The sequence below is a fragment of the Pundamilia nyererei genome, unplaced genomic scaffold (assembly GCF_000239375.1).
Source record: "Pundamilia nyererei isolate P.nyererei 1_Seehausen unplaced genomic scaffold, PunNye1.0 scaffold00115, whole genome shotgun sequence".
Taxonomy (NCBI): domain Eukaryota; kingdom Metazoa; phylum Chordata; class Actinopteri; order Cichliformes; family Cichlidae; genus Pundamilia; species Pundamilia nyererei.
Genome location: NW_005187516.1, coordinates 638,783 through 652,220, shown reverse-complemented (window position 1 = coordinate 652,220; position 13,438 = coordinate 638,783). Strand labels below are relative to the sequence as shown.

At 41.3% G+C, this 13,438-nt stretch overlaps 1 protein-coding gene across 2 annotated transcripts in view; it reads left to right on the top strand.

Annotated features, from left to right (window-relative positions):
* Positions 1-1,251: 1,251 nt before the first annotated feature.
* The window catches only part of LOC102203275 (KN motif and ankyrin repeat domain-containing protein 4-like), a 17,569-nt gene continuing 5,382 nt past the window's right edge, over positions 1,252-13,438 (top strand). Inside the window, exons 1-6 of one of the 2 annotated variants that reach the window (XM_005741917.1) lie at positions 1,252-1,499; positions 6,704-6,782; positions 6,870-8,333; positions 9,414-9,489; positions 11,089-11,409; positions 11,586-11,670. In XM_005741917.1, coding sequence (XP_005741974.1) covers positions 6,764-6,782; positions 6,870-8,333; positions 9,414-9,489; positions 11,089-11,409; positions 11,586-11,670 — 1,965 coding nt within the window. In that variant the 5' untranslated portion in view covers positions 1,252-1,499; positions 6,704-6,763. Of the gene's footprint in view, positions 1,500-6,703; positions 6,783-6,869; positions 8,334-9,413; positions 9,490-11,085; positions 11,410-11,585; positions 11,671-13,438 lie in introns of both variants that reach the window. The other variant, XM_005741916.1, reaches the window with a different exon arrangement.

The window sequence follows — 13,438 nt, the reverse complement described above, 5'->3', positions numbered from 1 at the left end:
CCAAAGTTTTAATTTGATGTAAAATGAATAGAAGTCAATTACTGTATATAGTAACTATTAAGTCTAATATACCCTAGTAAGCTATAGTACTTTTTCCTTTGGGAAGGTACAATCTGTGCAGTCTGCAATTCTGTTGAAAAAAGATGTTGAATCTATTTAATTATTCTTGGAAAATGATTTCTGTGCATTTTTTTTCACACTGCATCAAATTAAAGTTAATTACGTCAATTAAGCATCGTGAGGTGGAGGGTGCGTGGTTCCCTATTATTATTTTTTTCTTAGATTGATCAGTATTGCTGAACTATGAAATATTTTGGGTGCAGTGTATCTTTTTACATACAGGTAAAACAGAATAGCTTTAGTGGTGTTGTTTTTTTTTAACTTGAGTATGAACTTATACAAAAAGCAGCAAGATATTAAAAAACTGTTTTTTTGATTAAAACACACACTATATCGGATTCATATCGGTATCGGCAGATATCCAATTTTATGATATCGGACATAAAAAAGTGGTATTGTGCCATCTCTAATTATAACCCTGTTAACACTTTATAATGCATCTTCTCAGAACTACAAGTGGATACCTATAAAATAGTTATAGAGGTCATGGATACCATATGAATTTAGAAAATGTTGTGATATTTCTCAGAAAGAATTAATTCTTGGAGCATCTGTGGTCCTTGTTTTTATTCTCTGATGACCATGAAAGTTAAGCAGTCACTGAGATGTTGGTATTTCTCTCTTAACTAAAATAAAGGGATGAAAAAGGGGCTCTGCTGGGCCACTCTGTGTAGAAAGTGTTGTACAAATACCTGCCTGTTTACCATTTTCGCAATGTGATGGTGATTCTCAGAGGAAGATGCTAGTAACAGGCTGAAAGAGGATCCCTACAGAACGAGAGGTATGCGCTGAGAGACTTAACCCCCGTGAATGCCACCAAGCCCTGTGCTTCGCCCAGTGTTTACCAGATTATAGAGGCCACAGATCACATAACACTGGGTAGAATTTCACATTCTCAAAGAGGGAGGTCTATGAGACTCTACATGGTGACACAGTAAGGTGACTAGTACTTTCTCTCATTTCTTACCAGAAGCTCCATACTTTGAGGTGTTGTCACCGGGGTTCCAAAGGAGCAGCTGTCTTTCCCAGTCGGCTGCACCTCTGAACTTCTATTGGCTGCTGTCTGGAGGAGTGGGTGTGATCGTCTATGTCTAGCCTCCCACTTGTCAGTCTAGTTGGACAGGAGGCATGTTCACAAGCTCCTCCTTGCTCATTGCTCCCTTTTACACACAAGTAAACCCAGCTTCTGTTATGGCAAGGGCTGCACGTTGGCATTTACCAAATAGCCGCGGCATGCCACTCTCCCTGACAGCACCTCCCTGCCTTCTCAGGAGACAGACAGGCTGAACTAGCTGAGAGCAGACGGTAGTGGACTATCTGGCAATCACTCCCACAGTTCAGCGGTACAGAGTGGGGGAAACTGCTCAACATGCCACAAGGTAAGCTCAGATATAATATTCATCCCATATCTGCAGGCATTTGAGGACTGTTGGATCAGACAGTTAATCAAAGCCAAGATGCAGAAAGATGACCTTGAATGTCTTCGATCAGGGACCGGCTGATTTAAATTCAGGGTCAGAAAAGCTTTTGACTCTAAATGGATTTAACAAATGGTGTGGAGTGGACTTCTGGGTCAAGTAAGAATACTAAACAGCTCTTCAGGACAACATCTTTGCATTCAAAAGATTAAATGTCGCTTTTATTTTATTACACTTTTACTTATGCAATGAAGACACAAACTCATTGCCCGCATTGCCCATGTTTCTATTTTAACCTTCTTATGTTAGCATATCATTGTTTTTTCCTTGCGTGAGGCTCCAGGCAACTGTTTTATCCAATGTGCTTTGGCTCCACATACCATCCAGTGAGGCTTTGAATGCCACATTGCAACTCATTGCAACCCTGACCCTGGTGCTGTTGGAATGGGAACAGGGCAAGTCCAGCGGTTCAAAAGCACCAAAACAAAACATATGGGAGGGGATATCACAGAACCTGAAAAACTTCTAGGAACACTTTGAGGAGACAGTGAAAAATGTTTTAAAGAAACAGGGAAAACAGAGCAATAGGGAGACATAGGATGGGGAGGGGGATTCAGGGGGTTGAGCCCAAACACTTGGCTTTGCTTCCTAAATCAGCTCCAAAGAGAAGATGAGGGTTAGAGTTATGAGTTGGAAAAACCACAGGCTGTACAGCCAAAAAACTAGAGGAGAGGAAGGACTTTTTCCGGGAACACAGCATAGACAGTAAAACATCTGGACACATATATACAGACACAGTAAAGAAGCAAAGAGACACAGGTTATAGGTTCAGTGCATGGAGAAAGCTATGGTTTGAAGTTATTTAATCTCACTATTAACAGGTAAGGAAACACCTAAATCTTCACAAATATTCGTATCCTGGTATGCAGTACAATTGTGTCAAAATGTGTGCAATACAGTGTTGTCGGTGGCAATGTGACTACGAGGTCCCCACTCCTGTAATATTCAGTAACCCAAGAAAACATAAATGCATGGACTGATTCCATAAGTAATAGATGGACTCCATTGCAGCAGCTCAGCAGCTTGTAGGCGGAGCATTGTCTGAACCAGATGCTAACAAGCTAACAGTTGTTATCACCTTGATCATATTGCACTATATTACAAAAAACACAGGACACTTCCTCTGGGGATATAGCAATCCACCAAAACGTTGCCTCAATATTTCTGAAGAGAAACAGTAACTATCCTTAGAGAGTCACATGATTAACATGGCTAAAGATGAGCCTGGTGAAATATTTTGCTATCATCTATGACAACAGCAAATCTTGACCTGTTACTTTCAACAATAAATTAGCTTTTATTCCAGTTTACTGCTGCTACATAGGGAGGCTGCAGCCATTTGACATCATGAGTGAACACTGAACTTGTGGTTTTGGTAAAGAATGCTGTGGACAGACATGTTGTGATTATGAGGTTTATGCTGATGCAGGGAGAGCCTTAAGGTCTGTATGAGAGAGGACGCACTCACCCAGAGGAGGGGAGCAGCTGTTGTGGGCACACAAGGATAAAAAGAAACTGAAGTAAAGGAAAAATAGCTGTGCGAGAAGAATGTGGCGTTCCTCCAGCCGAAAAACAACAAGAGCTGAACATAAAGGAGGCCTTGATTTTTTATTTTATTTTTAAGAAAATTTGAGCCCATTGCAATGCTTGACTTTGGACTGAATTCATTATGTGCGGAGGTAGCAGGACTGCTGTGCACTGCTGTTCGGCTGGGGCCTGTTTGGGGTAAAGCAAATATTTTACATTTCATTTCGTGGGTTTCCTGTGAGGTGGGCCTGCTCCTCCAGGCACAGACAATTAAAACCTATGCCACAGAAATGTGGAGAGAGTTGGGCAGTGGCTCCTGGGAAATGCCTAACCCTAACTTTGCTATATTGTTTCCTCTGTGGTAACCTGGTGAGGAGGAAATGTTCGGGTCTATATTTATGTGTAAAAATGGACGGCTTGCGGGCAACAACAAGCAGTGTGAAGCTCCTTTGTTTGCTCGAAAACTGAAAATAAAGCATCTAAAACTGGCATTCCTATTGCTTAATATTCTACATGCAGTATTTAAAAGTTTGACATTTTTGGAGATAATACTTTACTACAGAGCCCCGCAAGGGACATGGGAGAAAAAAAAATTATGATGAACTTTTGCGAGATCTCGCAAAACTAACTTGGGATCTCGCAAAAGTTCATCATAATTTTTTTTTTCTCCCATGTCCCTTGCGGGGCTCCGTACTTTACAGTTACAAGTCTCATTTAAATGTTCAACTACAGCTAGCCTTGACTGGTAGGTGGGAGGGAAAAAGCTAGCGTGGCTCCAGGTTAAAAAGGTTTTAACTGTACAGTTATGAAAAGGAACGTTTTCACAGGACGGGATAGTATAGAGTCCTGTGAAAACTTTAGTATCCTTGCTCCTTGTAGAATCACCTTTAGCACCAGTAACTTCCAGTTATGACGTTCTGTGTGACTCTAAAATCTCTCACATCACTGGGGAGGTACTGCACAGAATCCTGCGTAAATCATTCTTTCTTGCGCCTGTATACCTTGTTTATTGAACGTATACCATATTTAGCTGCTTCCAACCACTGTAATAACCTATTTTAAGTCTCTCCATTTTTTCGTTTTTTTCTCCAATATTTCAAATCACAACAACAGCTACCTCTTGGTGTTTTATATTGTCAGGTAAAGACCCTACAATAATAGGAAGAAAACCCCAACAATCAGACAACCCCCCCATGACCAAGCACTTGGCGACAGTGGGAAAGAAAAACTGCCTTTTCCCAGGAAGAAACCTCTAGCAGAACCATCTACCATGACAAGTTGGGAAGAGAGTCCGAGAATAATAATAACTAATGATTAAATGCAGAGTGGTCTATAAACACATAGTGCGTGCAAAAGGGTAACTGAAGCTTAAAAAAAGTGCATCATGGGAAACCCCCAGCAGTCTAGGTCTACTGCAGCGTAACTATGGCGTAACAAGTTCAGGGTCACTTGATCCAGCTCTGGCTTTAAGTTAAATACAGCGCTGCTATGTCCGCCTACTCATAAGAAATCAAAAAGTGCATTTTAGCCCCACCAATTTCTTTCTGTGCAGGTACTAAACGCTTATATTTTTCTTAAAGTAAGCCAGACATTTCTTATTGAGAACCTAAAACTTCTTTACTTGTAAAAGAATTCCTTGTTGTCATTGGGTTGAAGTCGAGCCAGCAGCTTATATTTTGAACTGAGTCAACAGAGAGATCGGGATGTCTGCAGTAACAGGTGCTCTGTGCTTCAGCGCTGATTGACAGAGACAATAGTGAAGTCTCTGCTTGCAATCAGCACGCTCTTTTTCTATTATTCATGCTACACTAGCTTTATGGAAATATTTCTTGTGTACCTCTTGATTTTTCTGTATATCTGGAGCACCAGAATGGTCTTCAATTAGCCTTTAAAATGAAGACATATCTGGGTCTCACTGCCTGACATGTGCTTTAGCTTTACGCCCACATGTACGAGCTAAACTTAGACTTGTCAGACGGAGGCCTAAAAGAGTCCTCTCAACATCATGGAAGCCACAAGAAAATAACAGTAAATAATGTAGTTTTAGTATCTAATACAGTGGTTAGACATATGCAAGGGTAACAGAACTGAATATGATGGAAAAAAAGGAATAGTTTATATCATTCTGTTCGTGCAAAAGATTTTGGCTATTAAAGTCGGAGAAACGAAGCTCAAAACAGTTTAAACTTTAGTACCAAACTCTGATAGGGGACCTTCCCTGAATGTTGCTTGTCATCTCTCTCTGCACCCTGCACTGTTAATACTCGTCAAGTAATTTCTTTTTTTAAAAATAACACTGCTTTTTTAATTTGTTTCATGTCATCTTTGATTTATCAGTTATTCATGGCACAATACTGAGCATCAAATTATTTATTTCTGAAAAGTAAATCTCTGTGTTTTTTTTCTTAATCAGGAACTGTGTCGTGTCCTGTAAATATATATGCACCATATTTCCAAATGTACAGCCCTCAGTATCTATGCCTCATGTATATGTCTCAGTGTGCAGGCTTTATTCTGCAAAATTGCTCACATCCCTGCGTGTCTGCAATTTGCACATTTCTTTGCCGTTTACTGCCGGCCACCAACGAGTGTGTGAATGATAGAGGTGAAAATTCCCAGCAGGGACATTTGGTGGTGTTTGTCTGTTTACTGCATAGCTGACATTGTTTGGGGCTGTGGCTTGGTGGCCGCCGTGCCTCAAGAGGACAGCAAGCAGCCGCAGAGGCTGGTGGTCAGGAGAGAGGAGGGGAAACGTGGGAGGCGGGAAGAGGTAAAGATTTAAGAGGGGGAGATGCTCAGAGAGGGAGGCGGGGGGAGGAGTGATATAAAAGAGGAGAAGGGCATGCCAGTATATTAAAAAGGCAGTAGAGCGTTGCACTGTAAAAATACATCACTTTCCAAGGTGAACGATGAAGTTCTAGATAGTTCGGTGATAGAAAAACAAACTCTCTGAAAGAAAACTGTAGAACTAGTAGGAGGCACAGGGAGAGAAGGAAGGCTGGAAAGTATTGAGTCAGAACAATGACTGTCTGTATTTATGTCTGTAGGAGTTTATTTTGCACTGCTGGCCATAGCTGCTGGGCTAAACAGTCTCAAGCTATTTTCAGCTCTCGTCCTGGATGGCAGGACTGTAATCAAGTGAAGATCAGGCCTGCCACTGTTGAATAATAGCTGCCTGGTGGACGGAAGAAATGAAGCAGCAAGAGTGTGAGAAAAAATAGAAAACTTTGGGAAGAGAAGAGAATAAGAGAGGGGGAGAGAGAAAAAGTACTTCGGCGTAATTGAATGTTTGTGTTTTGTTATCCACTCACTACATGTGGGTGAATGAATGAGCATATTGTGTGTGGAGCACAAACAAGGATGATTGCTATTCCGTCTGGTCGCAAAACTTTGCGTCTGCCACCAAACGCACCACAAATAAACCTCAAGTCAATGTCAGAGCCAAAATGTTGAAATCTGCAATATGCTCATTACATTATTATATAACCACACAATAATCACTTCGACCACTTGTAAAAATGCAGAAACAGGTTTCTCATATGTTGTTGGCTTAATTTAGTCCTCCTTTTTCTTGTCAGATGCCCGAGGTCCAATCAGATAATGTGTCAACACATTTTTTGGAGAACTAAGGAGAACAAATGATGGCGACACAAAATGGTAGAAAAAGGTTTTTTGCTTCAGAAGTTCACTGAATCTGATATTTATTTGAAATGCATGCTCACTTACTGTTTGTAATTTTTGCAGGGAATATTGCACCTTGTAAAACAGCACAGAACGGAATCAAGGAGAAGCCCCCATATTCAGTGGAAACCCCTTATGGCTTCCGACTTGACCTGGATTTTCTGAAATATGTAGACGACATAGAGAAAGGGAACACCATCAAAAGGATTCCCATTCAGCGCAGAAGCAAGGAAGTGCGCGCAAGCACTTTACCAAGGCACCTCAATACTTCTGGGTGTGGCTACCGTCCGAGCCCCTGGGGATCTACCGGAGCTCTTGGCCCCAGGTCTCGATTGTCAGACGCCCATCATCATCATGGCTATACTTCCTGGGCATATGATCACAGGCCACCTGTTTCCCCCACAGGGTTGAAATCTTTGGCAGAGATGGAAGCCAGAATCAAGGAGTTTGATGAGCAACCTCTAGGGGAACATATCAGACCCCATCTCCTCCGTGCCTCCAGTCTGCCACTTACGGTTTTACTGAGACAAGGGTCAGAGTCTACAGATGACCACAGCAGCGTCTGGAGTTCAAAGGATCACCTTGGGGGAAGAAACATCTCATATGAAGATGTGTTCCACTCTTCGGACAGCCCTCGGCCACAGGACTGCTCAGGTCTGCTGAGGCGCCTCACTGAAGCCCTCGAACGAGTGGGGGACCTTGAGATGGAAGTGAGGGTCATTCCTGAGCTCAGAGCGCAGATCTGCATTCTCCAGGAGGAAAGAGAAAGACTTCGTCTGGGACTGAGTCCACGTGACCATCCCTCCACAATGAACGGCACCACAGATCCTGGTACATCCTCTCACAATAGCAAAGTATTGAGAGGACTTCAGCATGGAAGTCACAGTATATTTCCTAGAAATTACAGTGTCAGCCAAGATGACTCCAATCCTACGCATGAGTGGAGGACTAGTACAGATCTGGATGAGCTGCTGACAGTGACCTCCCTGCAAGCCAAAGTAGCTGTGTTGGAGCAGAAGCTCCACGAGACTAGCCTCGAGCTCCAGAGAGTGTCAGGGCTGCTGAAGGAGCAGCAAAAGGAAAGCAAAAGGAAAGACGAGAAGATAGAACACCTCATTAAGAATCCTGCGGTGTGGGTCCGTGCAGAGAGGGTGGTGGTAGATCAGGATGGAGATGAGACGGTAGTGAGATCAGAGTATGATAAAGCACCTTGCTTTATTAGTAAAAGAGTGGTTAATGCAAACGATCAAACAAGGCAGCAACACAAGTCTGCGGTCAGTTCAACATTGTCTGAAAGACGTCCACTGGTTTCTGAAGGTACAGAGACAGCTGAGGTGATCCATCACATAAAGAAGATAAAGAGTCTGCTGGAGCAGCAGTGGAAGTGTTTGTGCACAGAGAGTGAATCAGGAAAAGAGGGCAAGCATCTAAAGCACCCAGATCCCAAAGTCAACTCTCTGCAGCAGGAGATGATGGGACTTGTCGACATCCTCATGTCCTGCCACAAACAGCATGGAGACAGTGACGGTAAGAAGATTCAGCAGGTAGCTATACAGTTCAAGATAACAGAAGCCAGTTAATAATAGTAACACTGAAGTCAAAGTGAGCCAGGATCAGTGTTATTGTTTTTATATAAGAAATCCCACTGGGTTTAATAGGGTCAGCCAAATCTGAAAGTTGGAAGTGAGTCGGCAGAGCTTTGTGTAGTGCAAAGAATAAGAATAATTTTCATCTAATAATTGTTAACAACAACAGCATTTCATTAGCTGTATGAACCTTTGTATCATGTATCATGGAATGAGGTTAGTTTTTTTGTGAACCCAAATGTAGCACACAGGAGATGGAGGTGAGATAAGGCCAGCATTTAATGCTGACTAGTCTAAAGGTTTGCACAGTACAAAAACAGAAAGCAAAGCTAAGGAAAGCAAATTACCAGGAGGCATGAGGAATTATTATTCAGGGAACGATACGGGGAGACTAAGTAAAAAAACAAAAGGTAATAAGGTAATCAGGGAGGATGAGACAAGGACAAGAACTCAATATAAAGCACAAGCGAGAAAGGAATTGAACAGAGATGATAGACTTAAACATGCAAACTTGACAAAGAGGGGAAGACAAAATAAACCAAAGGCAGAATACTCGAAAATCACCAGAAACTGAAACAAAGAACTAAGACTGAATGTGTCAAACAAGAACAAAGAGAAATGATCAAACTGAGAACCAAAAGAGAGGTTAAATAAGAAGAAGAATTCCAAGACCATAACAAAAATTTTAAAACCCAGGACGATGACAAATTGAGTAAGAGGAAGCTGATAAGCAAAAGGTTTGCTTATAGTCAGTTTTGAAGCTCAAACTGAGTCACCATTTACTTTAAAAGACATTGCATCATAAAACTGAGACAGATGGATTAGAAGGAAACTGATGGGGTTTGTGTTTTGTTTTTTTGTTTAACTGATGAGTAGGCGGCTCTTGGATTTACAGGCAGCATTACAATTAGCTTTAGCAGTGATGAAATGGTTTATGCAAACATAAACAAGCCATTGAATCTAATGAGGAGCATGTAATGCTGACATTTCATCATATCCTTTGTGTTTGTCTTCTGTGTAGCCTCTAAATCCATCCTGCAGACAGAAGGATGTGCCCAGACGTCGAAAAACCTACATTCTGGGGGTGTTAAAGAAGGGTTAGTAAATAACTCCCTGACTTTAGCAACCCTAAATGTTATGATTGTCGGTTATTTGATTTGAGGTTCTGTACAGTCCCGACACAGAAAAACATCATGATTTAAGTCTGAAATATGAGTACCACTCCCTGTTGTCAGTTAAGGGGAGGAAAGAGGCAGCTCCTGTATTGTAAAATGACACAGTGATCATAAACCATATTTCAAAGCCTCACAAGTATGTTTATTTCATTCATCTACAATAAAATAGCCATAAAGGAATGTGTTTTCTGGTTCAGCATTACAATTCAAGTAAAATATCTCCTTGACTGTACAAGCAGGAAAGTATTCACAGCCTTTGCTCAATATTTCTTGAAGCACCAACCACTTTGGCAGCAACTACATGCTGAAGTCTTTTTGAGTATGATGCCTCAGGCTTGGCACGCCTATTTTGGGGCAGTTTCTCCCATTCTTCTTTGAACAACCTTTCAAGCTCCATCAGGTTGGAAGGCAACATTGTTCACATCCATTTTCAGATCTCTCCAGCAATATTCAATTAGGTTCAAGTCGGTCACAGACTGGTCCTGATGCCACGCCTTTGTTATGTTGGCTGTGGGCTTAGGGTAGTTATCCTGTTGGAAGATGAACCTTCGCCCCAGTCCAAGGTCCAGAGCACTCTGAAGCAGGTTATCATCAAGGATGTCTCTGCACAATGCTGCATTTATCTTTCCCTCAACCCTGACCAGTCTCCCATTTCCTGCTGCTGAAAGGCACCCCCACAGCATGATGCTACCACCACCATGCTTCACTGTAGGGATGGTATTAGCCAGGTCATGAGCGATGCCTGGTTTCCTCCAGACATGACAATTGGCTTGCGGGCCAAAAACGTTAATGTTTGAACCAGAGAATTTAGTTTCTTGTGGTCTGAGAGCCCTTCAGATTTTTTTTGGTAAACTCCAGGTGGGCTTTCATGTGACTTTTACTGTGGATTGACTTTAGACTGGTTGCTCTACCCAACAGGTCTCATTGGTGGAGTGGTGCAGAAATGGTTGTCCTTCTGGAAGGTTTTCCTCTCTCCACAGAGCAACGCTGGTGCTCTGTGGAGAGTGACAATCAGGTTTTTGGTCAGAGAGGTGACCTTTCTACCCCATTGGCCTCTATGAATAGTCCTGTGGTTTCAAAGGCCACTGTGCTCATTGGGAACTTTAATGGTCCGGAAATGTATCTGGACCCTTCCTTAGATCTTTATATAATTACAATCTTTATGTTCATGTTATATATTTGGTTTTTATTTTTAATAAATGTTAAAAAAATTTAAGCACACTTTTTCACTTTGCCATTATGGAGTATTATGTGTTGAATTTTGACCAATGGACAAGTGAAGTGCTGTGAATACCTTCTGTATGCACTGTATAGCAGTTCCCAGCCTCTGACTCCCCTAAACATACATAAGACATTCAGACTAGTCATTGGTTTGAGATAATTAAGCAAATTCACAAGATTTACTATGTATAAGTTCACCAACCTCTGTCACCGAAATAAAAAAACAAACCAAAAGTGTAGAAGCAGTTGTAACATTTAACCTGTACCTCTTTTTTTTTTTCTTTCATTTTTCTATAGAAGCAATGAGACTGCCACTAAAAATCAGGCCTGTATGAGCCAAAGTGTCCATGATGATTTGGAGCAGAGGAACAGTAGCACAGTTCCTAGGGAGGTGGCTCCTGCCCAGCTGGATGCAGACACAGAGAAGAGAAGAATGGAAGAAGAGAAGCAAATTGACCCAGGCAGACAGATGAAACTGGAAGGAACAGGTTTTGGGGGGACAGATGGAGGTGATGTATCTCTAGTAGCTAGGGCTACAGAGAAAACGGCCAAGATGAAAACACAGCCCTCAGGAGAACAGATGGAGGGAAACTCTGGCTCGGAAACAACCACCAAAGGCAGGTGAGAGGACCTCAACAAACACCCAATCGGTGTCTGTTTGGAAGATGTAATTGCACTCCGCAGGAAGCTAATTTCATCTGATCATAATATAATATGTTCCTCATGTTTTAAAGTGAACTGTTGCTCTATTATGACCTTCCTTGAGCACACATATACACATTTTTTTCCTCTTCCAGAGAAGCAGTGAATGCAGATTTTATTTCTGCCTGTCATTTCCTTAATAATCACATGGACAACATGGACAACCCCAATGATGACATGGTAAGCAGTCAAGACTAGAGATTAAATTTAAAAAGATATGAAATTTTTCTTTCATTTACTGCGTTAAAAATATGTCTGTGAACTACAGAGACACTACTGTGTGATCACACCAGCAGAGACACAAATGAGTTCTCAGAACCCAGCCAAATAAACATCTTGGACGGTTGTCATCCTATCATGCTGACAAAAATCTGTCCACATAGAGACATGCAGTATAAATGCCTGCTGAACAGTTTGCAGTACCAGGTTGGGAACTGAGGTATCTGCAGAACCCTTTACGCCAGAACGAACAGACACTAAACAGAGTTTAATAAGGTTAAAAAAAAAATAGGCACAGAGCTGGCAACACCATTTTTTCCTTCTTTGTGGTTCTATTTGTTACTTCATTGCCTTGTTTTGAAGTGGATTGCAATCACCGCGCCCGTAAACTTGCTTCTATTGGGACATGTTGCATTTCAAAAGTTGAATGTTGCTACAATGATGTAAATCATTTGATTGTTGACTATAATTTTGGATTTTTGAGTTTGGCAGCTGAACAATACCAAATTAAGACACGAGGGTAGCTCGGAGGAGTTATCATGCAATGTTAACACCAGCTAGCTAGCATTGCTAACAAGGCTAACCCATAATTCATTGCATTCGTAAACGGACCAGGTTGTTAACATGTTTTGTTTTCTGATCTAGAGTCAGATATTTTAACATAGACATCTAAGGGATTTGTCATGTGCAATGTTTCCTCTAATTTTTCACGTGTCTGAGCGAACACACAAACTCCCTGAGCGATCCCTTGGACCACTGTGAGCAACAGCAGACGTGTGCACTGTGGTCACGCCAGCATCAAATCCATCCAAGTTACATGGTTTATTAAAATAATCAAATTACAGCATTTACATTTATGTTAGACTACTTTTAATTAACTGCTTTAGCCCATTTAAAAAAAAATCTTGTTCATGACCTGTCTAGTATGTTAACACTATTGGAAGTAAAAATAACTTGAACTCCAATTTTGAAAACAAAACTTTATTTCTTTTTTTCTTCCTTTTTATATAAAGCTCTAAATTGTTTTATGAGTATGAATCTGTGGTCTGGGAGAGAGTCCTGTAACTCTCTGTCTGCAAAATACAGTATATAATGACCAATGTTGGGCAATTAATTATATAGTTACTTCTTCAAAAAAGTAACTGAGTTATGCAAACAACAAAGTTTTTTTTCAGCTGTTTACCTAAAAATGCAGCCAAGGTGGGTTTTTTTTAAATAAACATTTCAAGCTATTTACAGAACAATCAGCTGTTCTGCATCAAATCTGATGCCACACAAATTATTTGTGCCACTCCAGAAAATAATTTCTGTCCACTATGAGATAAAGGAGAACAACAGCCTGATACCTGCAGGCCTGACAACAGGAGATGTGTCACTCCTGTAACACCTGTGACATTCAGCAGTCGCCTCATTGTTCTGACACACAACAAAACTATTGACTACACTACACACTAGTGTTCTACACACTACACAAGATTTGCGCTAAACATCTCAAATCTCTCACATCTCAAAACATCGCCGTCACTCCTAAAACTTCCCCCTTCCTAAACAACTAAATGTCATGCTGCCATATCATTTTTTTGATTGGTCGACATGGTACATTTTTCAACCAATAGGAAAGGGTGGGGTTTTTTGGGTTTTGTTTTTGCTCACAGGCGGAGAGCGCTTTCAAGCGCTTTCCTTATAAAACGCCGTTTTTACCGTTTCTTCCCGCAGTAAATATAAACAA